Source organism: Varroa destructor, unplaced genomic scaffold, assembly GCF_002443255.2.
Source record: "Varroa destructor unplaced genomic scaffold, Vdes_3.0 BEIS01000002.1, whole genome shotgun sequence".
NCBI classification, from domain to species: Eukaryota; Metazoa; Arthropoda; class Arachnida; order Mesostigmata; family Varroidae; genus Varroa; species Varroa destructor.
In genome coordinates this window covers 50,647,876-50,674,121 of record NW_019211455.1, presented here as the reverse complement: position 1 = coordinate 50,674,121, position 26,246 = coordinate 50,647,876, and the positions used below count along the sequence as shown (strand labels likewise).

The following is a 26,246-nucleotide window of genomic DNA, read 5'->3' as shown; positions in this document are numbered from 1 at the left end:
CGGATTACAGTTAGAAAATGCGTTTTCAGCTTGAGTCTTCATAGAGGTCTACACACCGACAGTTTGGGCAAAAGCACTTTTCACGGATGAACACTGCACTAAACCAGAACAATTCCTCTGTGTTCCGTCTCCGTCAGCTGCCACCTATCAGCTGTTTAAACAGCTGACCCATCGATAGCCACTTGATTCGAAAGCTTCGCGTGCTGTGGCTCTGGTGCACATTAGATATTATTCTGTCGTTTTTCTCGATTAATATACGACGTAGTGGCATGCAGGCCACATTTGCATACATAAGGTGTATTCCTTAAATGACTGTTTCGTTGGATAAATTTTAGTTCTAAGTTCTTTTTCTTTAGTTCAGCCATATATTGCCATGCTTGTGCTACATGCGAATGCTTGGATCGGGCTATGTCAACGGGTACACGAACAGGCACACACAATCTCCTACGTCACATAGAAGCACAGGCGCAGATCTGTCGCCTCATCTTAGAAGTAATCAGCTTCATACTTCGGATATATTCCACGCATCACCGTTCCAATTGATAGAGATGAAACAACTTGGCTAACGAATATCTCGATGAGTGCTGACTACCAGCGATCACAAAGCAGGTTGCTGCTGAGAAGCGTAGCCGACGCGCGGAGCGCCTCCGATCAGCCAACATTCTTCAATTGTCTCTCTGTGCCTCCGAGAGCTGTTTGCGTTTAGTTGCTGCTTGTACCGTTACTGCATAATTGACTGTTGCCTACCAGTCAAGAAGAACTTGTTTAACCGCCGTATCGGCCATTACTCGCAAATCCCACCATCCGTCACAGAAGCCATGGCTCAGGTAATATGTATTTGTCTGTCTATCGTTTCCAGTCCTTCTCCGCAGTCCCTGTCTATTGCCATCATCACTTCCATAACTAGCTGCCCTATCGAGATATTCCTTCCTCATTGAGTTTTGCCCTCTCCCCTGGCCGGAGAGTTACCCTTGGTCCGTCGCTCTGCTGCCACAAAGCGACAGGGGCCGCGCAGGCCACATTGGCCATTTCCGCCCAGCTGACTCTTGCGCTTTCTCTCTCCGTTTCTTTTCTTCCCGCCCTCATTATTTGCCAGGACTGGCCAGCCGCTTTTATGCCGCGCAAAACAAGCCCAATTCTCCTTGTGGGCGGTAGATCGAAGACTAGCAACGAAATCGCGATTTACTACAGCTGATTCACTTGCTGATCGAGAACTCATGGGAAGTCGAGATGTAGGATCGAGAGAATTGAAAGCGCTCGCAAGAGTCGTGTAGAAGCAAGGAAGAAGCATTTGCGCGGCTGAACTAGCAGCAGTAGATGCTGTTTTGGCTGAGACAAAAGGAAAAGTGAACTTGTTATTTTGCACAGTTGACAGTTAGATCGTTAAGTAATATCGCTAAGAAAAGGAAGAAAGGCTGCTAGTTTCTATCCTTAATCTGCGGGCAAACGGTTCAATCGGTGTCATTATTGGTTAATTAATGCACTTAATTGAACTTTGGAAGCTACTTGAGAAAACCGATTCATTTGTTGTATCATAGAAACAATCACCGACATCAACTTACGATGTCATCAAATAAATATTAATTAATTGACTGATGTGTCTTATCACAGCGGCCAACGATAAGGAATTATTATCACTATAATTACTATTATTATTCTAACATTGACGATGCAAGATCGGACCGTTCTCGTTAGTTGAATAAGTAGAATGGGTAAATACGCTCAAAATCATCTATTAGAAGTAAAAATAACCGACTGGGAAATTTTCGGATGAACCTTCAATAATAAATAGATTTATACACAACAAAATACAACTAAGATGTTGGCAGCATCTAAATATTATTATTTTGCGCCAAATCTTGGCGCAAAGTACTGTGAACATTAGGCCTAAGTACACACGTCACTTTCTTTTGTTTTTTGGCCTGATTTTTCACCTAGGAGAATGTGATCTTCAATTAAATATGACTACTATAATATATGCGTATCTATATTATTTCCAGCCTAAAAATGATCTCTTAACTGCCTTCGGGACATTATTCGTAACGTGATGTAGACAAAAATTGACATCATTTTGGAATTCCAACCCGACGCATTCGTTGAGAGGACCGCCGTTTAGCTAAGACGACCTGATTCGGCAATTGTGTGAAAGTGGTATGAAATTGTATGCGAATTCACATTGATTATCTTTACTGTTCATCATACTAATAAGAGGACAACACAAACATATATATGAAGTTGCTTGAAAGATAATTGCTCTTTCGTCTACTGCTTCGTGTTATTTTCTACCGTTCGCTTATAGCCAAGCGTTATATACGCTTAGAAATTTCATTTTTTGACTTGTTCCCTTTGAGCCTTTTGTTTTCACCGAGCTGATCGAAAAATTTTTCCATTGTTATATGATTCGAAAAACGAGTATGTCGCCTACAAAATATCACATTTTCGACTCTCATTGCTCAGTTTTTAGTGAAGGCAAAATATCCTGGCTTGTAGCATCACTCTTCGATACGAGAAAACTGAAGTAAAGCCGGTGCTGAAAAATGCTGCCAATTTTTAAAGCAAAAATGTTTTTTATTCTGAGTATGTTTGAACGCCAGGAACGCTTTCTCTTATGATACTTCTTTCTATGAGGTGAATGAAAAAAAACGAACACAAAAACCACTATTACCTTCTATCTCATTTTATATATCAAGAGCAATAATCAGTGTAATATTGACTAAACATTGATTTACTTCAACAGTAGCAAATGAAAGAAAGAGCGTAGTAGTGTGATCCTTAAGTGAAAATTACGTTATAATTGTTTCGACGATTTGAACCGTATTGCGCCATGCAATTATGCTCATTAAGGCAAACCTCGAAATAGTCTATGATCGACAGATAGGTGAACGCCACTAATGCACAGATTAAACATGCGTAAAAGCACAAGTTTACTCTGCCTCTTCAATAGCAGGTGTCGGCCGGTTTTGACTAAAAGCTTCCGTCCTATTCTGTATGTAACAAAGTCGAATTGAGTCTATTGTAAACATTATTGTGATATTGAAAACGTGATGTAGACAAAAAATGGCAGCGAGACAGCAATGACCAAGAAAATGGCTGCAGACGAAAAAGCTCGTCTAGTGCCATTGTGTGATAAGATGATGCCATATAGATATATATGCTAAAGTACCGCTGTTATGGAAGCATGAACTGTTGAAAAGTGCCAGGTTCCTCATTGTTATACGACTCTCTGTCCGCTGCCGGCGCCTTTTTCGGCCTAAGCCTACCTGCGTGATATGGCTTGGCACCATCATCAGCTGACCAAGAATTGGCACCAAGTACGACTTCCAGTGTTACTGCTTGTGTTCATATGTATTTTTTCAACGAACGCTGACAATGCTAGTGGCAGCAATTACTGCCACTACTACAACTGCTGCTGCTATAGTTGTTGTTGATAGCCTGACTGTCCACTACTGCAACTACCAGTACTGCTCGATGCTCTATCCATTAGCGTCTAGCGTCGTCTGTCTCTATAATGATAACCAACGCGACTCGAGCTTTTCGGCGCTGGGTGGACAAAGCGATTCCTACAGATATACTGTACTAAAGCAAACCTGTTGACACATTAATATTTTTCCTGTTCATTGCTTCGCAGTCGACAGGCCACAGTGTAGTCACTGCTTCTGTCGAATCTCCCGAAAACTTTTTTCTACCGTCGCCATTTCAGATACCATATAATTACAACTTTAATATGCAAAATGACACGTGGTTACACTGAACGTGTTTTAACGTATTGTTTTTAAAGCTGTATTTGAATAAAAATATATTTTAATGAATTTTCATATATGTGCTAGAAGAGTTAATCCTGGAGTCACATTTATTAAATAAATATGACCGCAAGAATGATTCTTCTTATATATATATATATATATATATATAACCATTATCACCACCATTATAGCCTGAATTTAGGGTCTAAACCGTTTACTAGTCATTTTCAAAATATTTCTTTTGTTTAATCTGCAAATAATTTTTTTATGGTAATCGTGCACCAAGCAACATTGGTAGGTGTAAGTTCGTTGAAGTGTTAAATACGTTGCATGTAAGAAATTCCGACACGGGTGAATTTTGCACTAGTAGCTGGCCCAAAGCTCTAAAAATGCACAGGCTCAAATAGGCCGACAAATTCGAAAAGTGCCTTTCTAATTGAAACTAAGTCGGATTTTCCGATTTGCTCCGTGAACATTTTCAGTTTTTTAGAATACGCATGAAGACCAGCATCGGCATAAACCGTTAATTTCAAACAAAAAATTAAGTTTTTAATCTTGGTAGGATTTGTCCAGTGCGTAAAAGTTGGGTAAGAGTTGATCTTCGCTCAAATTCTGAAAATGAAGTAATGTTTAGCTCCATGATGCGATTGTTGGTTTGTTCTAGACAGAACTAGTTTTCGTTTTGTCCCACGAAAAGCAGATAAATGCATGTTTATTGCGACAAACTACTTCTCGAAATTATTCCAAATTTGAACGCATCCTCCTGTATACTAGTTGCGGGTCCATAGGCGAAAAGGTAAGGGTTAAGCATTAGATGAACTTCTGCAGTGCCTCAGTGCATGATTCAGCCAGCTACAAATAAAAACAGACAGACGAACGCAAAGGTGTCTTTATCTCTCATCCTCCGGCGCCTTATAGTAGCCACATGCAAACCTTATTAGTGTTTTTGTCATATTAAAAACGAGCAGTACACTGAATTAGCTGTTTGTTCTGATACTAATAATAACAACTGGTCATTGGGCTATTTAATTACTAGGCAGGCTAGAAGACTTGAGCTACGGCGTCATGAAATCATACTAGGTCATTCGAACTGAAAGCCGCTAGGTGGTCTGTCTGGCAGAATCCCTAACAGCAGTGGCACATTTTATCAAAACCGCTCTAGGCAATCTCTCCCATATATAATATATATAGGCCTTGACGCCGTTTCGCCTGAAAGCCTCATCGTGTTTTCGTCAGTCGAGAGGTATAAGAAAAGCGAATGAGTTGTAGTTGACCGGCACCGTTGTGGTACTCCCAGTTCCGACGGACTGAAGGACTGATTCGACGAAGCAATCATTCGCTCGAAGCACTTGCATCGACTCTTTGCCGGCTGTGTTAATTCGATTAATTTGACATTCAATGATAGTGACGTCTCAGTGGAATGAATGGTATCATGCGCATAGGTATATAAATATCTGCTAGTATTCTTCGTAAGCTGATGAAGACGACGGTACGTTTTAACGAAGTGTTATCTCGAGTAAAAGTAAAAAATGTATTCTACTCAAACCGGAATCAAGCTATCGTTCAAAAAAGTAGCTGACAAAAGATCTGCTTTCAACATGTCAACAAATTAGGCTTTCAAAAGGTTTAGGCATATTGAAGCTGACAGACGTAAAAAATTGTCTTGTTGTACAACATTCTTGTCCGACTAGTCGTGATTCAGCGGAAATATGCAACAGAGCGCTCTTTGCGGCGTTGCATGTAATCCCAGCTACTGTTTTGTCCGCTGAAGCCAACTCCAGTGTCCAAAGCAGCTTATTCATGATCTTTGTAATTACAATAGGCTATCAACTCTTAATAGTCTAGATCTGCGTAGTCAACATAGCTGAAGTCTGACTGACTACATAAATCGGCATCAACACCGTTGTTATCACTGGCAGAATATCTGCAATTAGTGAAATGCGTTCGCGATGTGGTCTTATGTGATGCATTTTATCAGATCAATCTCATGAGCATAAAGTTAACTCTTTTCGACTGAAAAGCGCACGTTTACCGGTCGAGACGCGCCGTCCTAATATACTTTTATTCGAACAAGTCTGCTCAAATAAACAAGGGACTTTCTGGTCAACGAGTTCTAGGGCTCGCAGTGATCTTCGTCTGGCGATTGTTAATCACGCGAAAAACCTTGGTTGTCTACGAAACCATCACAATTTGTTCCTTCTAATTAGTCTCTTCGAACGTTTTTTCTAAACCATACTCATTGAATGATAATATTTAGGCCTCTATGGATTGTAAGCTTAAAATTCACTTTTTCTCTCGGTATATTTACGCATTGTTTCGGAGCAAAATTAGGCAGTTGGACAAAACAGACCTATCTTTAGATCTGCAAATCTCACCATGCCTTCAAAGTTGCTGTAGAGAGGATCAATGTTTTAACTAGTAACCTGTTGAAAATAATTTTATTATCGGATACAATGTACACAAAGCACTGAATCCTCCTCAAGATCTTGTTACAGTTTCTATATCGATCAAGCCGTTGCGCTCCGTTATTTCACTACAGAATATTTCTAATATTATTATTATTATGAACTCGACAACGGCAGTATTTTCTGTTGTAAGAGCACTGTCCTATGCAAATAGTACACCACCATTGCGCTCATATAGCTTCCGAGCAGAAAAAATACATTTACTACCACAGATAGTTATGTCAGTTTTAAATTCAGCACAGTAAAGAAACTTTCTTTTCTAAAAGCTAAAATCAAGAGGCGCCTACGCCAGATACTGCGGTGAAGAGATAGTACTTAAATTTTTTAAACTTCTGCTTTAACTGAATTTAATTTGAAATTGACAGAAGCCTAACAATAATTGATCCTCAGATGCGAACCCATGGTCCTGTAAATATGACACAAGCAACCGACGTCGATCAGTCCCATATACAGTACATCGTTTTTGCAAGCCCAGTGGTAGCTGCTGTAAGTTGTATGAAGAAAAGAAGCTATTTATACGATATTTAGTTATACTTTCACAAGATTGGGCCTCATACTAAATCGAAAAAATCTGATTTGTGCAATCATACTGAGGCAAGACCCAGACCTAACAATAAAAATCGATATAACTACATAAGCTCTACTGTTCAATATTCTATAGGGTGCACAGACTGTAAGATATTTTCAAGAGCTATTTATTTTAATGTGGGCATGTATTGACACTCCATTCGTGTTAATAACGACGGACAATTGTTCCTATAATAAAACGACAAATTAAGCGGGGGCAGAAGGTTCATCTTCAGCATATTTACTAAATATTGTTGCGCTGGACGAATCCTCTGCGCCAAGGTTATCAACTGTTTTGGTTAACCGAAATTATTATTTTGCCCTGATGTCGGTCTCCACGCAACTTTTTGAGTGTCCAGAGAAGATTCTCATAATCTAACGTGAAAGATCCGCATCTAACCGCATGTTTATCTATTACTAAAGGCATGTTTGAATTTTGGCTAGGATTTCAATTTTTTTACGTGTGATCCCTCCGAAACAACACAAATTAATGAGGGTCCCGTCATATCGTCGTGTCACTCCCGCGAAAAGGAATAAAAAATATGAGCTGAAACAGGATTTTGGAACAACATTGGATAAACAAAGAAATTGTTTGCTTTGTCGAAAAACAGGCAACCGAGAAAAAGAAGCCACTAAGTTCAAAATACGATCATTAATAATTTGAGCCTGTGCCCAAGGTAAGACTTTTTAACAGCCTGATACTCCAGCATAAAATCCATTATTTACGATGTCTATGAGCGGAACTGCAACCAGTCCAAACGTACTAGTACTGAGCTGTTCAAAAACATTGTTAAAATGGTTATTCGCAAATATGGAGAGACAAAATTTGAAAATACCTTATAAACAATTGAAGCCGAATTTTAAAGAAAATCTCGAAGCTAATGGCTGTCTTATTAAACAAGTTCTACGTAGGTATCTTTATCGTCAAATGCAGAAAATAGCATTCAAGTATTCGTTTTCACTTAGATGGAGCTGATAAATAAGCAACATCAATTCTCTCCTAATATAAACAATACGCTTAGTTAGAAAATGCTGACTAGATCTGAAACAATTAAGTGGCAATTTTGCCGCGCTACAAGAGCTCATTGCAAAAGTCTTTACACATACGTTATTACACTGCAGTGCCTGCTCTATATGAAACACTGGGTGTCCCTGTCACTACATACGTTTTAATGTTTATCTATAATGAAAATAATTAATACTTGACTGAATTGGCTAGAGCCTGCATTGTCCAACAACGAATGTGTCATTCGAAATTTTCAGGAAAAGTAAAATCAACTTCAATAACCAAAATCAGCAAATAGTAAACAAGCAACTGCAACGAGAAACTTATGAGAGTAATATAGGTGCTATTACCGGCGACATCAAATCACAACTATCAACGTTATCTATGCCTACCTTACGTAAAGAACAAACCTGTTGTTTCTGTACAACGATAGGCGATTGCTGCGAGGCAACATTGGCCAGATTGTGCATAGCACTCATTTGTGGAGCAGGCTGAAATGCTGTGGCGGTAGGTGGCGGCGCTGCCTGGACCTGGGTGACATGCGGAGGCCCAGCTGCCGTCGTGACGGCCACCTGCGTGGTCTGAACTGTTGCCGCTTGCACCTGTTGCTGAACATGTTGAACGACTTGAGGTTGGGTGGCAGCAGCGAACTGGGCAACTGTCACGGGGGTTGCGACGACTCCGGTGGGCCCCCCGGAGCCGGGCGCGGAAACCTGCGGCGGGGGTGGTGTTAGCTGCGCTTGAGGGGGTCCCACCGACTGCGGTTGTGAGGTCGCCACAACCTGCTGTTGCTGCTGCACGTTTTGCGGCACTGCTTGTACTTGAGTCGGCTGTGCTTGGACGTGCTGAACCTGCACAGTTTGTTGTTGTGGGGGGAGTTGTTGTTGCTGGTTCGGTGCTCCGGTAACACCGGGTCCCACTGCCCCACCACCACCGCCGGCAGTCGCGGACGTTGGATCATCGCATAGCTGCGATTCAAGCGAGCCTTTGAGCGCGTTCACAACGGATTCGTCAACATCGGTGCTGAGCATATCCTCAAGCGAGGCCCCGGAGTGGCCTGCGCCACCGGCTGCACCGGGAGCTCCGCAGGCTTGCGCCATTTCAGCACCGCAACGGCCCGCCTACTTCGCTCCCAGGGCGGCGAATTTTTTTGCCGACACACACCAATCTCGCACAATTTTCCAAACGTACACAATCTCGAACAAACCGTCAAACGACGGCTTGTGGCGGGGGAATGGTAAAACTGAGCAGAACACACACGAATTAGCAATAGGGACACGGGGCTACGAGAGAGCAACAAGAAAACCTAATCTGTTACTATCCTTGGCTTATGGCCTCTTTACTCGGTAGCAAACACGCTTAATGGTAGATACAGACCATCGCTCCGGGACCATCCAGAGGGCGCAGTGTTAGTGAATGGAATTGTTTGAGATCCGTATGAGTAAACTTTAGTACATTTACTATGAAATGATCCTCTATAAAACAGTACTAAGCGTAGCATTTAAAATTATGACGTCAGCTGTGTCCAAATATATAGCTGACAAGTTTTTAGAATCAGATGCCTCGTGTAGTTTTTGCGCCTTTCGCTAGCATCAACGCTGCTCCGGGCTCCGACGATTACTCATCAACCACAACAATAACAAACAAAAGCCATCGGTTTCGTTTTGTTAATGTGTGATTGTGTATGCGTGTATGTGTGTGTGTATGTGTACTAGCAGGTCTATGGCTGTATGGGAGTGATGCATACATTCTATGGGTCGCCGAATAGTAGAAAGAGCCCTGAAATTAGTTTAGAAATGTGAAAGAAAAGTGAGGGACAATGGTCGACCTGACAAGTGAGTTTATGAACGATAACAACTTATATGTTTGTAGTGGCATATTTCGTAATCATTTTCACCGCTTTCAATAGTAATGGACAAAATGCAGCATCGTAACAATGTGAGATTATCCACTGTAGTTCTGTTTTCAGATAGCGTGAAACCTCGTTATATAAAAAGAACAAAAAATCCAAGGCTTTGAAGACGGTGTATGTGTGTGTTTTACTTTTTTTTAAAATAAAAAATTATTATATATTACGTAAAAATCTTACTGGCTCATACCTATGGTACAATACTTTCAAAACTACACAAATTGAAGCAAGAAATTTTGAAGATATTTTTGCGGTGATTCAAGATTTAACCGTCAAAGAAGCATTCCTCTGTTTAATATAAGTTCCAAGACACTTATTTTATGATTTAGTTATTTTTTCATCATATCATTTTAGATAAAAACTTTAACCGGATGAAAGAGCAAATATTAGATAGGGATGCACCTATTTGTAGGTAAGTTATTATCAATTACTCTGCTGTACGTTCGTGTTTAGTTACAATCGACTTTTGACTTGCTATTTGTAACGTATTAACGATAGACACTAGTATAGTTGTCAAGAACGTTAGCTTGCAACCAAAACGGGTGATGACGAAGTAAAAATATTTTGCTTACCGTTCAAATAAACAAAAATAAAACCTTCGGTCCTTCGTATCCTATCAAAAGCAAGTCCCTCAATTTATTATTTAATGAATCTTATCCAAAACTCTATTGAATAGCTGTTATCTGAATGGAGTGATAAGTAATATATAAGTGGTGCTCAAACTCAAAGAAAAATAAACACTTGATACAGTGGCACCGGAAGGCTGGAACACGATAGTGGAGCATATTTCTATAAATATCTGAGCAATCAAAGAATCGAGAAACAGATGAATAAGCAAATAAGCTTGAATGCTCATAGGTAAGAGCGGACAGAGGCTGTACAGATGTGATGCTGTTCGTTACCGCAGAGGACAAAGAGCTGTTTATGGATGCTTTGATGTTGCCTACTTCGTTGTGTTAGATTTTCGAGTACTCTAATATGTGCATGCAATTCTAAAAGTTTAGCCCAAGTTATCTTCAAATAATAGAATAACCGCAGTGGAGTTAGGTGGCAGCCTCAATAATGTAGCGAGTTAACAGCAGCAGAGTGACGAGCCGATTGCAACACGGGTGGACAGGATGATTGATAGGCGGCTGCAGTGTAACAACAGCTAGAATACAACCACTGCGTATGTTTTTTTTTTGTTTGAATACTACTTTGATTGTCGTAATGAGCATGCGCTCATATGCTGCTTTTGATAGCAGAAGAAAACCAGTTCTTTCTAGAACAAAACAAGAAACTCATCATGGCGAACGACAATGCGTCGTTTTGAAAATATGAGCTAAGATTAGGTGTTATCTTTCCTTTTCTTTGTAATGGACGAATATTCAGCCAGATTGGAAAGTTTATTTTTTGCCTAAAATCAACAATTCGCATTATTTTCACTTAACTCCTAAATAATAAAATTCAGCGAGCAAACCAGAAGGTTTTTACTGAAGATTAAATTAAGAAGGCTTGAAAATCCATTACAATGGCTCAAAATCCTGTTTCTTATTCACCTAAAACGTTGTCACATAAATAAACAGCCTTTTTAGAGAATGTCAGTTGTCAACTAGTTTAAATTAAATCCGATGGCTAGTCTACTTACGACGTTTTGACTGTTTAAAACCCTTTTGAACCCATTGGTTTGCACATATAGCACAGCTGAGCAACATTTTAATGAGTTATAACCTACTTGTCTAACGCAGTTGCGAGACTAGAAAAGAAATATACTGAAAATCACTAGTTAGTTCTTTAGATCCCGAATTGAGGACGTAATCGTGCTGGATGGTGGTTGTATTAAATAAACATGGACATCAGGAATAATAGTTTTATAACATGCAAAACATTTGTAGAAGTATTGTTCGTTGTTTTGGTACACTTCCATGAAAAGCCATAAGACAAATTCCCTATTTAAACCCACTACTCCATATATATATATATATATGGCTTTGATGATTTTCATGATTTTTTTTACATGCAGCTTGCATATTTAGGGCAATTTCAAAAGCTGATGATATTTATAGTTCAATATGTGGTACACTTTAATATGAATAAAAATGAAATTAACAAAGAAACAGAAACCTATCGAATCCTAACGTTCTGCAGCAATGCATAATCGCGGGCTCTCTGACTGTTGTATTTCAGTGCGTTGTGCATCCTAAACGGTGTAGAAGCGCCAGTGTATCACATCTGCTTGGTCATCCCGTGCCCCGATACAAAAATGCAGCGCAAGCTATTTTCGGAAGGTGAAAGGGTTTTGTGTTATGACCCAAATCCAACCCGACTACGCGTTCTATATGATGCAAAAATTCTTCGCGTCAACAAAACGAAAGCTGACGTAGAATACTACATTCATTTTCTCGGTTGGAGCAACTCATGGGATCGTTACATCTCGCCAGAACTTCTCCTTGAAGACAACGAGAAGAATCGACAGCTTCAAGCCGACCTTAACGCAGAGGCCAAGAAACGGATGCCAAAGAAGAAACGCAGCCGTTTAAACAATACTCATAGTAGTAACAACGGCTGTTCTTCGACCGTTAGCGAATCGTCCCGAGAGGACAGTGGCTCAGACGAGGATAGTGATGTCGAGGCAATCTGCGAGACCTTTTCTTTGTCGTTACCTGACCCACTCCGTGAGAAGCTCGTATACGAACAAGACCTGGTAAAGAACAAAGGAAAACTGCATAAACTTCCGTGTAGCCGTGACGTAGTGTCGATCCTGGAGAATTACGTTCAGCATTACGCTTTTCAGTTGCACTACGTTCGGGCTCCAACTACTGAAAGCAATATGAAGCGTTCGCGTAGCCAGATGGTGATAATTGATAGAAAAACTGAGATTGAACTCTGCAAAGAGACAGTCGACGGGTTGCGAATTCTATTCAATAATCTATGCGACCGCCTGTTGCTGTACAACGAAGAGTTAAAACAGTTTGCTCTATTGAAGGATTTGACGTATAACAAAGATGCCCAGGAAAAGCAACGCCAGTCGCGGCGTACCTCGGAACTTGAGCTGCTGTTAGCCCAACTTGAGCACAGCTTCATTGCCAACAAAATACCACAGGCATGGGACAATGAAACCCATCGGGCACGTTCTCTTCGAATATCAACACAACATGCTTCGATTGCATCGGGTACTCTTAAGCGCGAGGACGAAGATCAAAGCGATAGCGCCACCATCACATCGTGGAGATCCGCAACGTCGCCCGCCACTTCTGAGTTAGAAAATGCCACGAAGTGGAGAATGGCCGAAAATGGGCTTCGGCCTGCACAAGTCTATGGGGCGTATCACCTAGTGAGGTTGTTAAGCCAAATACCTTTTCTGGTCCCACATTTCAGGATGCCGCAAACAAAAGCTGACGCTTTGAGACGACACTTAACATTACTTGTGGCTTACCTGTCGGAAAACGAGACGTTGTTTGAAGCTCAGTTTGAATGAGACAAATGAACGAAATTTTGTGAAGTTTATTATACATAGCATAGAGCGGGAGTTCAGTTTTACAACGAAGCATTTACGCGGTTAACTATCGTTACTGTCTGGTTTCACTGGTATATATGATTAGTCTTTATTATACTGAAAACAAATTCCTGGGTATTTGATTTCGTAAGAAGTGTATTACAAATGCGTGAATCGTTGCTGGCCCTTGAACAAATGAGACTGCTACACAAATGCAGTTCCTATTGATAGGACCTACGCAGTTTACGTGTACAGTCTCAACAAGTACATCAGGATAGTCAGTGATAGTTTGAAAAATGTGGTGACGGTATACGAGGTAGCATCAGGTACGGAGGAGTAAAAATACGAAGCATTATCCATTCTGGTACCTAATTATATCACATGAGAACTATCTGTCTGACGTATGTGGCAAGTTCAGGGTTTATAGGTATAGTTACTCCCTGTATTGTATGTATGCACAGCCCTAAGTATTTTTTACTGAAGCTGAGCCCGCAGACGCCAAGCAAACATTGACAGTCGCGACTGTTGCAATATTGGACACTCCTCGCGTGCTGTTCGGCCAATAGCGAATTCCAAATTTAGTGCGCTTAGCCCATAGTAATATTCATTGAGCACGTGGAATATACACAGGGAAATTAAGTTATGGGGATATATTGGAGCATGATAATAGGAATGAATGGAGAACAGGTGAAGTAATTAGGTGTATATAGCTGGGGAAACATAGCCGAAGAAACCTTGCGAGTAGCACTTGTAGGCAACAGGATAAAATCATATGTATCAGCTGTATTCTAAGACGTTTCAGGGAATTAAGAATGTTTGAAACCTGTTAGAACGAATAACGTGCTGCAACTAATAGGAATTCTTCTAATATGTATATATATATATATATATATATATATATATATATATATATATATATGCTCTTTATGACAAAAGCGTTTAAGTTAGCCGTGATAGCTATGCTATTACAGAATATTTATTCAAAGCGTTAACTAAAGTCTGTTGTTGAGTCTATCAACACGTGGTCAATGGAGATTTACATGAATTAAGCGCGAAAGCATAGAGATTCACTACTGATCGAGTAGCTCACGAAAACTGGCCGCTACTACCACATTTCAGTTGCCGATGTTTGATGCACAGTAATAAGTCGTTTTTTTATATCGCTGCCATTTTCTATTAGGGCAATGCAAGCTATGTATATTGTCACTGAAGAACTAAGCAAACCTTTAAATAAGGCTTCAAATTGAAACTTGTCGCGGGACAGACGAATATTTTGTGTTCGTCTCATAAACGAACATAGCATATTATCAGTTGATGTTTCATAGTTACTGACGGCATAGGTTTAAGCCGAAGTTTTAAATTTCATACCCACAATTCGATTTAGTGATCTGTAACAAATTGATTTTGTTTGCCCTTGTTCAGATTCGGTGAAAGAAATATTCGAAGGCGGTTGGTGGTGGCCTGTATTGAATTGTGATAACTAGTGGCCACATATCTGAATGCAGCGTATTGCTGCACATAAATTTGCCTGATTAACGTAAATAAAAGATAACGCTACATATAGAATAACAAACAGATACAATGTTTACCTAAAATAAAAGGCAGATAAGTCGTTGTTTGTATGTATATAAATATTGCTTGTATTTGTTGTCATTGTTAAACAATTTTATAGAGTTAAAGTTTACTATTCGAAAAGTGTAGGAAGTCAAAAAGTGCCAACCTGAATGTGTCATCCTAACAGTAATAAACGTTGTTGTAATTCTAAGCATCGGTAAGAAATACAACACACTAAAACTTCCGCTAATTGTTTTTCTCTTGATCACATATATATATATAACGTATATATATATATATATCGGTTATTCACCTAGCAGTTCCAGGTTAAAGTTTCTATTATCGTTGTATTAATTTGAAACTAAACGATTATACTATATAAGCTAAACGATTCATATGAAACATCTGTATATGGACCACTGACTGTCTCTATCTGTGTAGTGTGCAATGTTTTGTCATATTTTATACAGGCTATTATACCTTAGGTTCATTTTGATTTAGCTACCAACATGTTGAGCCGCTACTAACAGCGTCACTGATTTTGATTAATTTTTGTGCGAGCCTATTTATTTGAAAATGCACTACAGGGTGTACGTTATGTTATTCCCTTTCACTCTATTTGTGTGCTGGCAGCTGGGAGGTTGAGCTTGATAGACTGTTCTGATACTCTGTATAAGAAATGGTAAAATGCTTAAGCTTGTCGTGGTGGGCTTGTATTTATTAACTATTATTATCTATCTAATAAAACAAGCGTAATAAATAGTTACTGAAAGCTGAACATTCCCTAAAATGAGGGAGGGGCTCTGATGAGCTTCAACCTTAGAACGGCGGCTCTGTTACATTATCACAACGAAAACCTATGTTGAGCATTTTAACGCTGTAAGGTTCTACTTTCCTAAAACAGGTCATTGGGTTGAAAGACGAACCATTTAAATTGCACACCAGCTTAATACATGTCACAGATTATATATATATAATCGTATGTGTTTTGTACAACAATATATAACATGCGTATGTGTACCGAATTACTATTGTTGTACAAAAATATTTTCATATGCCTCTGGAATAATATTGCACACATCTGGTGCAACTTCTTGCAATCATTTCTTTTTGCAGCTCTGTCATTTTTATCGTAGCTTCCTCGGCGTGCATCCGTAAAAGCTTCACTTATGCAGTTCAACTAATGTGTGAAAAATACTGTTTTTGTACTTACCGGCGTAGTGGTCCATTACTCTAAATGTTAGTTGAGAACAGAATTCGAGAATCTTAAGTAGAGTTTCAATGCGCATAGATATTGCACATGATGCATGTTTTTCAGACGTGTTCAAATACACCTTAAAAATCAAAGTTCGCCTAAAAACTCTACTCATCTATCCTTTTTTTACTTTGAAAAACAGATGATCATCCTTGCTTTCTCTCGCATTACGTTTCTGTAGTATGATATCAAAGATCTCATTCAAAAAACATGAATGTGTTGTTCATAAGGTTTTTTTTATCTGTTAAATTAAGGCCACTTTGCAAAGCTCTTGGCGGCTGTATTATACAATATTATCCAAGTGTATAGTTAAGAACCAGTTGTGCTAAACATTACAAAGACTGGGCTTTAATTAAACTCGTTAGCAAGGAAAACTGATATTACCTTTGTTGCTTTTGAGGTAACGCAGGACAATAGTGTTGACTATGAGTTTAAAAATGGCATCAATAAGTCTGGTGCTTGTTGGACCCGAAAACGTTTTTTCAAGCGAGATACGAGGCAAAATTAATAAAATGATAAAACTAGATACATACGTTACTCTGGCAATACTGAGAATTATTTGAATTGCTGTTGTGAATTCATCTAAATTCTGCCTGCTATGTAAAAGTATCTGGAAGGAAGGTCTCGACCGTAATTACCGGCAGCCAAAACAATGACTACTGATGATTATTGTGTTGCGATGATGATGATGAGCAATGGCTATTTCTGGAATTCATTGCTCGTTTATATTTGTTTGTTCATTAGTTGCCAATATGAAGTTGTGCATAATATTGCTCTCTTATATTCAATATTGGCATCGCGGTAATTGACACTGGGCAAAGCAATTCAAATCTAAATGCCAAAAGCTCTCAGGGTAGGTCCAATAGGCCATGTTGCTTGTACAGCTTCTGGGTGAGATTGTACACTCGAGCAGCGTTGTCCCCCACGCTGAGCAAAAGAGGCCGAACGTCAGCTTTATTGTCACGTGCCTTCAAGAACATCGCCTCGACCGTTGGAAGCGCATACATCGCCAGTGACGCACCCTATAGTCATAAACAACCGAAGACTCAGTCTATGCGTTAAGTTCAAATAATTATAAATAAACTATTATGTATATCTCGTCCTCTACTAGAATTATAATAGTAAATCCTAAACAGCTATATCATTCCCAGCTCTTTTTTACGAAATTTTGACTCTATAACTAAGTCTCTCATAGTGCGGTTTTTAGTCCCGTATTTTGAATATTATGATAACTTTTAATCAATGCTAATTACTTCTACTTTCAGGACACATAGATTTAACAATATGTTACTAACTCTACGCTGAAGCCATAATTTAAGTCTGATAGTTTTTTCTCATATTTTATATTGTGTTAGCTACTTAAAAGTGCTTGCAAATCAGGCGAGTTAAAACTAAAAGCTGTCATGTTAAAAAATTGGACAGTATGAATACGGACCTTTCTGATGAGATACCCATGATACTTTGCCAGAGTTTGTTCGTAACAGTCCTGGGCCAGACTGGTCATCTTCTCTTTAAAGTCGACACTAGCTAAACGGTAGAAGAACATTGTGACAAACTGTAGGGCTCGATGGAGGCGCAGCCATGTTCGACAGCCCGACGGTGGCTGGCGTATAGAAATCGCACCGGTCCTAATCTCGTAAGACATCATCGATGAAAGCGAATTAAAATGCTCGGCTAGATTTTAATCAAACATAGAAAGGCAAGCAGACGGACAGAAAAAGAACAACAAAAAACATAGAGGTCTATTCATTATGTGGTTGTTAAAGATTATCACGTCCTGGGAACAAAGTAAAGTATTTATTACTAAATTTCTTTCTACGTCCAGCGATTAGTTCAGGCTGTCATGACTATCATCGTAAAAGTACAAACTCTGTTATCGGATTTTTAGTTGCCTTATTCATTTGACAGAGAATCTTTTGCCATACTGATTGACATTGATTGCAAGATACGAACTCAGTCGTTCGCTCAAAAAATACTATTATGAAATTGCAAGCTTTCTTTAGGACTGTTATGCAATAGTCATTTCAGGCTTTTTGTTTTTAAGTCAAAATGGAAACTGAAGTAGCCTTTTTTTCAAATAAGAACGTACGCTTCAGGGCCTGCTTACCCTCTCCACCTAAAATTGGGGCTTCAAATTTAATTTGAACAATGTTGTTAAGGTTTAAAAGCGTCCGTTTTAAATTAGGAAAGTGCACAATAACCTCGCCACGATCAAAGAGCCATGTTCTATTTAAAATTGTATATGCAATTTTCTGGTATATACTAGCATCATCATCTTTGTTACGTTCACCCTTAGATAGAATTCAGCGAAAAATAATAATAATACAAGGCGGAATTGTTTTAAACAGATCGAACTTTGGGTCTATTCGATCAATTAGCCAAGACCAGACGTGTGGGTGAGAAAGCATTTAAGGAGTGATGCTTTATAATGCTATGGTCTGTCAGGGGTATTAAGAGCAGTGAAGTTTGGCGGCTAATTTTTGATGAAAACCATCTATTGAATTAAATCTAAAGGATAGGCTAGAGTCTTGCACGTGACGTTCTCAAATAAAAACGCTCATAAAATTCTTGAAAAAACTAACAATAATTCAGACTAAAAGTAAGCTACGATCCGACGAACTCTCAACTTACTAAGACTGCATAAAGAGCACTTATCGTCGAATCTCAGCTACAATCCTCTGAAGTCAGTTCCTCTAAACGTCAGTCATTAACAGTAAAAGTATTGTTCAGCTAAGGGCATACCCATTATCGATAAACATTTAGTAATCCTTCGAACGAAAAGCGATTTTGGGCGGAGGTGGATATTTCTACAGTTAAGATTTTTAGGAAGTAGTCCATATCAATGCTAAAGGTTTTTCTTGGAAGCACCATATGCTCAGCTGAAAGCAGCACTTGGGGATAGCACACAATGTCACTTACTTTAGAAAGCCCTTTTAGTTGAAGTGAAGCCTGGTTACGTAGTAAAAATTTCTCACTTAAATGGCTGACGACGCTGAGCTCAAATGGTGAATTATTGAGCAGAGTTTTCATTCGAATACAAATATTATACTATATATTCAATCAAAGCTTCAAAATAATAAAAAAATCTGTAACGTCTTACCTAAACCTTAGTCCTCAAGTAATTTTAACAATCTGATTTCGGTTCTTTAATAGTATTACTACTGTTTTGCGCTACCTAAAGTTTACTCTAGACATTTATTATCTAAGATAGGTCCAAAGTAATGTCTTAACTTCATCTCGTATAAAATTCGTTCAGATGTGAACGTCACCTGAAATTGGGACATGCAGAGGGCAACTCCTTAAACTAAGGTATCAGTTTTTATATTTTACATATGTTTCAGCACTACCTACAAAACTGACCCACTGGCTGGATAAAGCTGAGTACTACCTATAGATTGTAGAGCATGTGGGACATTTTTGTGTGTGACAGCTATGTTTGGCTATTTTGAATTTTACCTTAAGTAAGTCCTTAACAGAAAATGTGTGTAATATTAATTTTCAAAAAAATCATTCTTAGCACGATAATGTATTTTTACGCGTTTACAAAGTACGCCCACTCGATCTACGTTTTTTCGCATATAATGTGAATGCGGACTTCTCGAAATCTTATAATTAAACTTTATGACAGCAAACGCAATAATTTCACCTCAACAAGTTGTATGTAAGCACGTGGCAATTATAATTTTAGCCATTTTTTCTTACCTATTATATATAGAGCATAACTTTTTAATACTTTTTTTCCGCATAGGGCTATAACATCTTTAGGCTAAGTTTAAAGCCGCATCCATTTGGGTGGCGCTAAAAAAGATCATTTGCGATCAGTGCGACAACCTAATATTTGAAAACAGTCGAAGGATTCTCCAATTTAGGGACAGTTTAACCCATCAATATTGCTACTAAGGGCATACGTCCGTAACGTCAATTAGAATATTTGAATGTATGTAGAGCGCTAAATACTTCTATTCTTTGTCTCAATCTGAAGAAGAGCTGCTAGCATTTACCATACCTGAGTAAAAGTTTCAGCCAACATAAACGCCAATAGGCCACCTATTGTTTACGAATTTAGTGATAAAACCAACGTATTACGATTTGATAGTTAGACCGCCTGAGTATGATTAGAATCGTTGACGTAGATCACGTACGTAACTGTAAGCAGCCATACTCTTTCGTATGTAATAGACACAATTTGATACTGACAATACTCCCCTGCGTCGCTAGGAAACAAATGAGGCTTCAGTTTCGCTACGCGTTATTCCAATCGTGTCGAGTAGCATTGATGGCATCTTTTCATAGCAATGGGTCCTCGTTATAGGAATTACTATAAACACACTTTTTGCCACCGTCAATAAACGCCAATGACAAAACGCATTAACATCGACGTCACCAAACGGAATTGCCCTCATTTCACGTGACATCAATGGAAACCGATAAATGCATTGTTTGCACCCTCACTACAGAAGCATGTTCTAGACAAGCCATGCATCTTAGATGTAATATTAAATGAATGTTGTTGTGTTGAATCGGAATCAACAGCAGTCTGACCTAACGCACCTAGGCACAAGGATAGCCTGCTTAGGTAAGTACCCTTATGCGCATACCAGTTGTCATTAGAGTTTAACATAGTACTAAATATACTTTTACCGTAGCAGATATACTATCAAATTGATATCACCTTCAACCAGTCGTAAATAGCCCATGGTCCGTTGATACTTACCAACGTCATTTCGAGCACGGTATTCCTCTAAAATCTTGATTTTGTCCTCGAGGTCACTGGTGACAAAGTTGAATACGGTGCCCATCTCTTTGAAGATTTTGCACACTTCGCGAAACGCACCAAGGTACGAATCGAGTAAAATGTCATCGTCGGCGCTGAGTGATTTGATCAGCTCTTCATTGACGGTTGCCAGCCTGAAACCATCAGGCTCAGACGCATCAGTCACGGCCATGACTACGCGTTGCTCAGCTTCGTTATAATCCTTGAACCGGCTGCAACGCACTCCCGAAACTCTGTAAGCACCCACCAACACGATCAACAGGAAAGCTAAACCGGCGTATTTGTGCATCAAGCTAATGTGAGCGGACACGAGCCGCTGAAACAGTGAAGATTGACAGTGCTCCACGTATTGGAGGCCTCGATTATGGCCTCCTTGTTCGTTGCTGTGCTTTGGCTGCTCTTGCTGGGGCAGATGATGCTGCTGTTCCGCGTGACGCTGCTGCTGTGGTCTGTGATAACGTAGGCGGTGGGGGTGGACAAGATCGTGGTTGAGGCTGGCAGAACCCGAAGGAAGCGGCTGCGGGGAGGGACACGCTTCTGAAGAACGGGCGATGAAAGTTGTATTAGCAGTAAAAGAAGAAGATGAGGGAGTGCTACGAGTGAAACTGGTAGAAATTGGTGAAGTGTTTGCAGATGAACTAGTTGCAGTAATGGGCACGTGGTTCGAGTGCGAGGAGGTATTCGACTGGCAAACTAACTGTTGCTGAAAATGATCAAAATGCTGACGACCTGTCGTGGTCATTGCAGATGAAGTGGAAAAGGCCGCAAATGCGCTTCAACAACAGCGAACCAATAGTCGTAACAAGTCTTCGGAAAAAAGTGATAGAAGCGTGCTAGAGGTACAAGGAGAATTAGGAGAGAGAAGAAGCCGTCAACAGAAGACGACGACGAAATTCACGCAAAGGAAAAAGACAAGATTAATAGATCCAGCCAGAACGGGAAACGTTAAAAACAACAATTTTCATACAATTATTTGTTCAATTCGACAGCCGACTGACTTTTTTTCTAGAAGTTGTTCGAGTAGCATGAGCAATAGAGAGAGAAAGATTTTCCGGCAAGATGCCACCTCCAACAAAATTATAACGTCTAATTGCCCGAGCACCGGTTAGACGCGTTCTCACAAACTGTTGTGTTTTTAGCGGAGGTGCGGCACGGTGTTTTAACTGTATAGTACTAATTATTATCAGATGTCAACATTAGCAACAGCTTTTGTACCGTTGCAGCAGCAGCAGCAGCAGCAATAGTAGCAGTTGTATTATGTAATGAGAATATTAGAAGATTAAACGGCACCAGATTTTCCGACTTCGCAAAGCGCGTTTCGCGCACACCGGTGCGTTCGTTATCCCGTTACAGATGGTGATAATGGCAAAAAAAAAAGCTCAGCTCATAGGTAGCACGATGGCACAATCACAGAATTTTTGCCGGTTGCAGCTGCTACTGTGGGCATCGGCACACAGGACGACAGACAATCCTACTGACGGATTGTATTCTTTCCGTCCGTTTGTCTATCCAGGTGCGACGTGCTGACGAGGTGGCGTGCCGGTGCTGATTGCAGTGAGGGTAGCCAAAGCGATCGTCGTACTGGAAGACGCGACCCATAGGTACTGCTGCTGCTGCTGCCGCGGCGGCAGTGGCGACGGCTACGAGCAGTGGTGTCCAGTAGCTACGGCCGAGCCAAACAGGAAGAGAAACAAAAACGTTGACTGCTGCAGCTGCAGTAGCGTGTTTTTGTGTGTGTATATTTGTTTGGATATATGCGTGCGTGTGGGTGACCGTGTGGCGCTAGTAGAGCTGGCAGTCGAAGAGAGAGACAGAGTCGTAAGGCGACATTTCGATTGGTACTGTTCCAGCCGCGCTGGTGCTCGTCGATCTTCGTGGCAGTCCAGTCGAGGACTGATACGCAAAGCACACGGGACTGGTGGCTACGGCCAGAAAAGTAGCAAAACGGCACAACATCGTAACATACTTACGCGGTAAAACGACGTGACTTGTTGTCGAAGTTGTTCACTGACTGGAGATCCGTCAGAGCTGCTGCAATAGATTCGTCGGATGATCGGCGCTCCCTGTTTGCGCGCCTGCCCGCCTGCCTGGGTGACGGTTATCTGAAAGGCGACTGCTGGGTCGCACCGATGGATACCCGCGACGCTCGAACGATGATTCCAACAGCGGCAGATGCTGCTGTTGCTGCAGTGGGGAGCACTCGTCGTTGATCCTGTGACAAATATCTAAAACACCCCAAAGCAATGAGGATATCTCCAAATACAACTAACGCAGCAAAGGGAAGACGGCAAAGTGACAGAACTGAAAGTCGCAGTTAGGCACAAAACCCTGCCAGCTACGTCGGCCACACAATCAGACAGGTCCAGTTAGAGACTATGCGGTATTCTATTAGCTGTGGCACACGTTCGTGTTTTTTTCACAGGTTCGCCAACTCAATGACTGAGCGAATGACAGTCGATCACACCGGCTGATCAGTTTCCTCTCGCTCGAGATCCCGTTGCAACAACGGCAGGATCAACCGGCCGCCCGATTTGCCGCTGTCCTGTTACGGGACGACAGCAGTGTATACACAAGCGGCGAAGTCGCTAACGACCGCCACGTACAACTTCTTACCTCCCCCGGAGGCAATTACGATGTCGATTTTAGTATAATCGGTCGGCAGAGATCCGATCGCGAACGATAGAAGTTGGCAGCATGAACTGTAACCGCAGTAAAGAACCTACGAGTATTTCTGAAGACAATAGTGGATGTGAACGAAGTACAGTCAAACCGTAGTCAAACAAACACGCTCTTCCGCTGACAGCATGGGCACAATAATACATTCAGAATACATTCACAAACATTCCAAAGCTAAAGATATCGTTCGCTCCTCTTATTATTCAGCGGGTCTATCAAAGCATGACATCGTGTCGGTAGTAGTGCCCATAGATGCTGCTTAGAGCATTACGCTGCGGATTCAGGAGGAATCTAACGACTAGTCCAAGTCTGCAGGCAAGGTATCGACGTCAGCTGATCGCCTGTCAAAATGGTAACAGCAGCAAAGGTCGTGTATGCAGTCTGTAGCAGTGAAACGGTGCGATTTCCGTAGACTATACTACAAATCGTTCACACTAGTAGAATTCTATTAATAACAATAGATCCGTGAAATAGCGCAAATTCGACAACAGCCCTCGAGATAGCGCTTCTATATAGAACATACACACGTCTCATTCTACACAACATGATACTACCGCAGCATGGCCCATCGACTGACTACAAACGAATGACGGACTCCTCTAAACCCTCACTTCGACTAAGGCTTATTATGGCAGCCGTCCCGAACTAGACTCGGGGCGCCGGGCATGGAGTTCGCATAACTGTAAACTGAACCCCTAATTAGCAGAGCCTTTAGCATAATTTCTGTTCGAGCGAAATGAAAAGTGACCCGCGGTCGATTAGCACCACGAATGCCCTTGCTATTGCCCAGCTGTTGTTGCTTTTGTTGGTAGCATTATTGTTTGTCACTTCGCTACCTCTAAAGGCTGGAGAGGAGGTGAATAGCTCAAGAACGAGTCAAAAGTCGAGCAGCGACTATACATGATATTGATATGCATTCGGGCGCTCGAGATCGCAGTCAAGCAACATCGAAAGCACGATTTGTTGTATTTATTCAAATAATCAGAAAACCTTCCTGTGTACGGATCGGCTCACGCCATGCGACCGTTGCATGACACGCAGTTGCACTAGAGTGACAACTGTGTGAGTTCGTCCGAAAGATTTGTGATCGTCACGAATACAACTACTCGCAGCGTTCACACAGACGAACGATGCACGTAACGGATCCACCTGACTCTTTTGCGTAGACTGTTTATTTTTATCGAGACTACTCTTTCCCATTACGACAAACCCAACCCGCCGGCAGCGGCGCACCGTCTGCTCCTACAGGTGTTTTCGGTGCGTGCAGCTGGCGCTGGAAAGTGACTTGCGGTACGCATTGTCGCGCCAGACACTAATCCAGTAAGTCAATGGACTTAGTCGACCAGAAAGTTTCGTTTCCTAGACTAGCTAAAATCGGTACTCAATTAGAGCAACGGTACAATAAAGCGGTGCAAATGAAACCGGCAAATGAATAATGGAGCATCGTTTATAACATTATATCTGACATAACAGAAACGCCGATTAGACTCTACAAGTATCCACCGCAACTGTTCACAAACACTACTGAACCACCATCGTCTATCTATATCTCTCCCTTCTCAATGTTTGTTTATGCTAATGAGTGCCTGTTTCTATATGTGTGTGTGTGTGTATGCAGCTGAGATGTATCGCAGCAGCTTTCTTTGAAAATCGTCGTGCCGTTTGCATGTCTAGGGGTTGCAGGCGCAGCAGTCACTAACAGCACCATTACGAGAACGGGTATCAACACAGGCCGGGACGTTACCTACATCAGGCTTCTACAGTCAGCTACTCACAACCAGCAAAAAAGCTCCAATACCTGCTCTCAATCATCATCATAAACACCGCCATCATCGCTAGCACTAACAATGCAATAAGACTATTATGGTTCAATATTTAATAAATTATAACAGTTTTACCCAAACAACAGCATCCACCATCAGTGTGTCCTGTTGAGAAGATCAGTAGACAGAGAGCAGTTGTCATCATCATTCATGTTGCCCCGGCGACCGCTAGGGGCCGTTGCTAGCGCGCCCGCGCGCGTGGCCCGCCTGTCGCCGACAGCGCCACTGTCCAGTCCATGATAGGTGGCAATTTCTATATGTTCGGTAACGTCATCACCTGGCTTTTCATACGGGATAACTATTGACGGCTGACGGCTGCTAGCTTGCCACGTTCAGCTATTACAACTGCCGCCACCGCCTCAAAACGCGCGGGCTCCGCGTTAGGACCCGTAACGCTGCTTTTCCCGCAACTAGTCGTGGTTATTCCATCGGTCGGCTGCTCCTTCTCATCGGTGGCGATGGCGGCTGCTTGAACCGACCATCGCGCAACTCGTTGCTCTTCGCGCTGGCCGGTGACGGGGCACACGTACGCACGGGATAGATAGGGCGAGCAGTCGACGACAGCAACACGAGACGGGGACAGAGCGGCCCTTAGCCTTCGCTCCGCCGGCGATCAACAACACGGCCGCCGCCGCCGCCGCTGCTGGCGCGCCTGTGAAACGAGGCAGTGGCGAGTGGCTGGCACCGAAGGCGAGGGTCGCGCAGGGCTAAGTGTAGCAGTAGCGACGGTGGCCGCTGGCGCTGTTAGTTTGCCGTGGTTGGTACGTGCTGCTGCTGCTGCTGCTGCTGCTGCTGGCCACAAGCTGCATATAGCACAGATGGTAAAAGACGGCATACGCCGATGGAAGTTAGGCAGGCAGTAACTGAGCTCCGAGCCACCGGCTGAGCGACAAGTGCATGTGCAACGATACAGACATATGCGAGGAGCGTGCTCTCTGTTAGGGCAAAAGCGCCAGCGGCGCGACAGGCGCAAGTGAGAGGAAAGTAGCTGGCAGCAGC

At 41.4% G+C, this 26,246-nt stretch overlaps 3 protein-coding genes across 7 annotated transcripts in view; 1 reads left to right on the top strand and 2 right to left on the bottom strand.

Moving 5' to 3' along the window:
* The window catches only part of LOC111244155 (transcription initiation factor TFIID subunit 4-like), a 32,275-nt gene extending 23,126 nt beyond the window's left edge, over positions 1-9,149 (bottom strand). For 2 of the 3 annotated variants that reach the window (XM_022790909.2, XM_022790910.2), the window contains exon 1: positions 8,192-9,147. In XM_022790909.2, coding sequence (XP_022646644.1) covers positions 8,192-8,881 — 690 coding nt within the window. In that variant the 5' untranslated portion in view covers positions 8,882-9,147. Of the gene's footprint in view, positions 1-8,191 lie in introns of all 3 variants that reach the window. The other variant, XM_022790907.2, reaches the window with a different exon arrangement.
* A 251-nt stretch (positions 9,150-9,400) lies between these two features.
* On the top strand, positions 9,401-14,802 carry msl-3 (male-specific lethal 3). 2 transcript variants are annotated; one of them, XM_022792332.2, is made up of 2 exons: positions 9,401-9,616; positions 11,857-14,802. In XM_022792332.2, the coding sequence occupies exon 2, from the start codon at positions 11,933-11,935 to the stop codon at positions 13,145-13,147; it is 1,215 nt and encodes a 404-aa protein (XP_022648067.1). In that variant the 5' UTR covers positions 9,401-9,616; positions 11,857-11,932; the 3' UTR covers positions 13,148-14,802. The 2 variants fall into 2 exon arrangements, with proteins under 2 accessions (XP_022648067.1, XP_022648068.1); XM_022792333.2 differs by having other exon boundaries at positions 9,401-9,719.
* Positions 14,803-16,189: 1,387 nt separating this feature from the next.
* On the bottom strand, positions 16,190-25,542 carry LOC111244839 (ceramide-1-phosphate transfer protein-like). 2 transcript variants are annotated; one of them, XM_022792331.2, is made up of 4 exons: positions 25,323-25,542; positions 20,689-21,285; positions 17,410-17,648; positions 16,190-16,996 (listed from the first exon to the last, which is right to left on the bottom strand). In XM_022792331.2, exons 1-4 carry the CDS (start codon positions 25,393-25,395, stop codon positions 16,823-16,825), a joined length of 1,083 nt encoding a protein of 360 aa, XP_022648066.1. In that variant the 5' UTR covers positions 25,396-25,542; the 3' UTR covers positions 16,190-16,822. The 2 variants fall into 2 exon arrangements, with proteins under 2 accessions (XP_022648066.1, XP_022648064.1); XM_022792329.2 differs by lacking the exon at positions 25,323-25,542 and having other exon boundaries at positions 20,689-21,955.
* Positions 25,543-26,246: the final 704 nt, after the last annotated feature.

What these genes read in the sequence shown, in the direction of transcription:
- LOC111244839 (XM_022792329.2), bottom strand. Translation starts at nt 21,490, where the DNA reads ATGACCACGACAGGTCGTCAGCATTTTGATCATTTTCAGCAACAGTTA. An exon ending in CCGTGCTCGAAATGACGTTG is followed by an intron (nt 17,649 to 20,688) that starts GTAAGTATCAAC and finishes ATTAAAATCTAG; the next exon opens with CCGAGCATTTTAATTCGCTT. An exon ending in ATGGGTATCTCATCAGAAAG is followed by an intron (nt 16,997 to 17,409) that starts GTCCGTATTCAT and finishes TTATGACTATAG; the next exon opens with GGTGCGTCACTGGCGATGTA.
- msl-3 (XM_022792332.2), top strand. Translation starts at nt 11,933, where the DNA reads ATGCAGCGCAAGCTATTTTCGGAAGGTGAAAGGGTTTTGTGTTATGAC.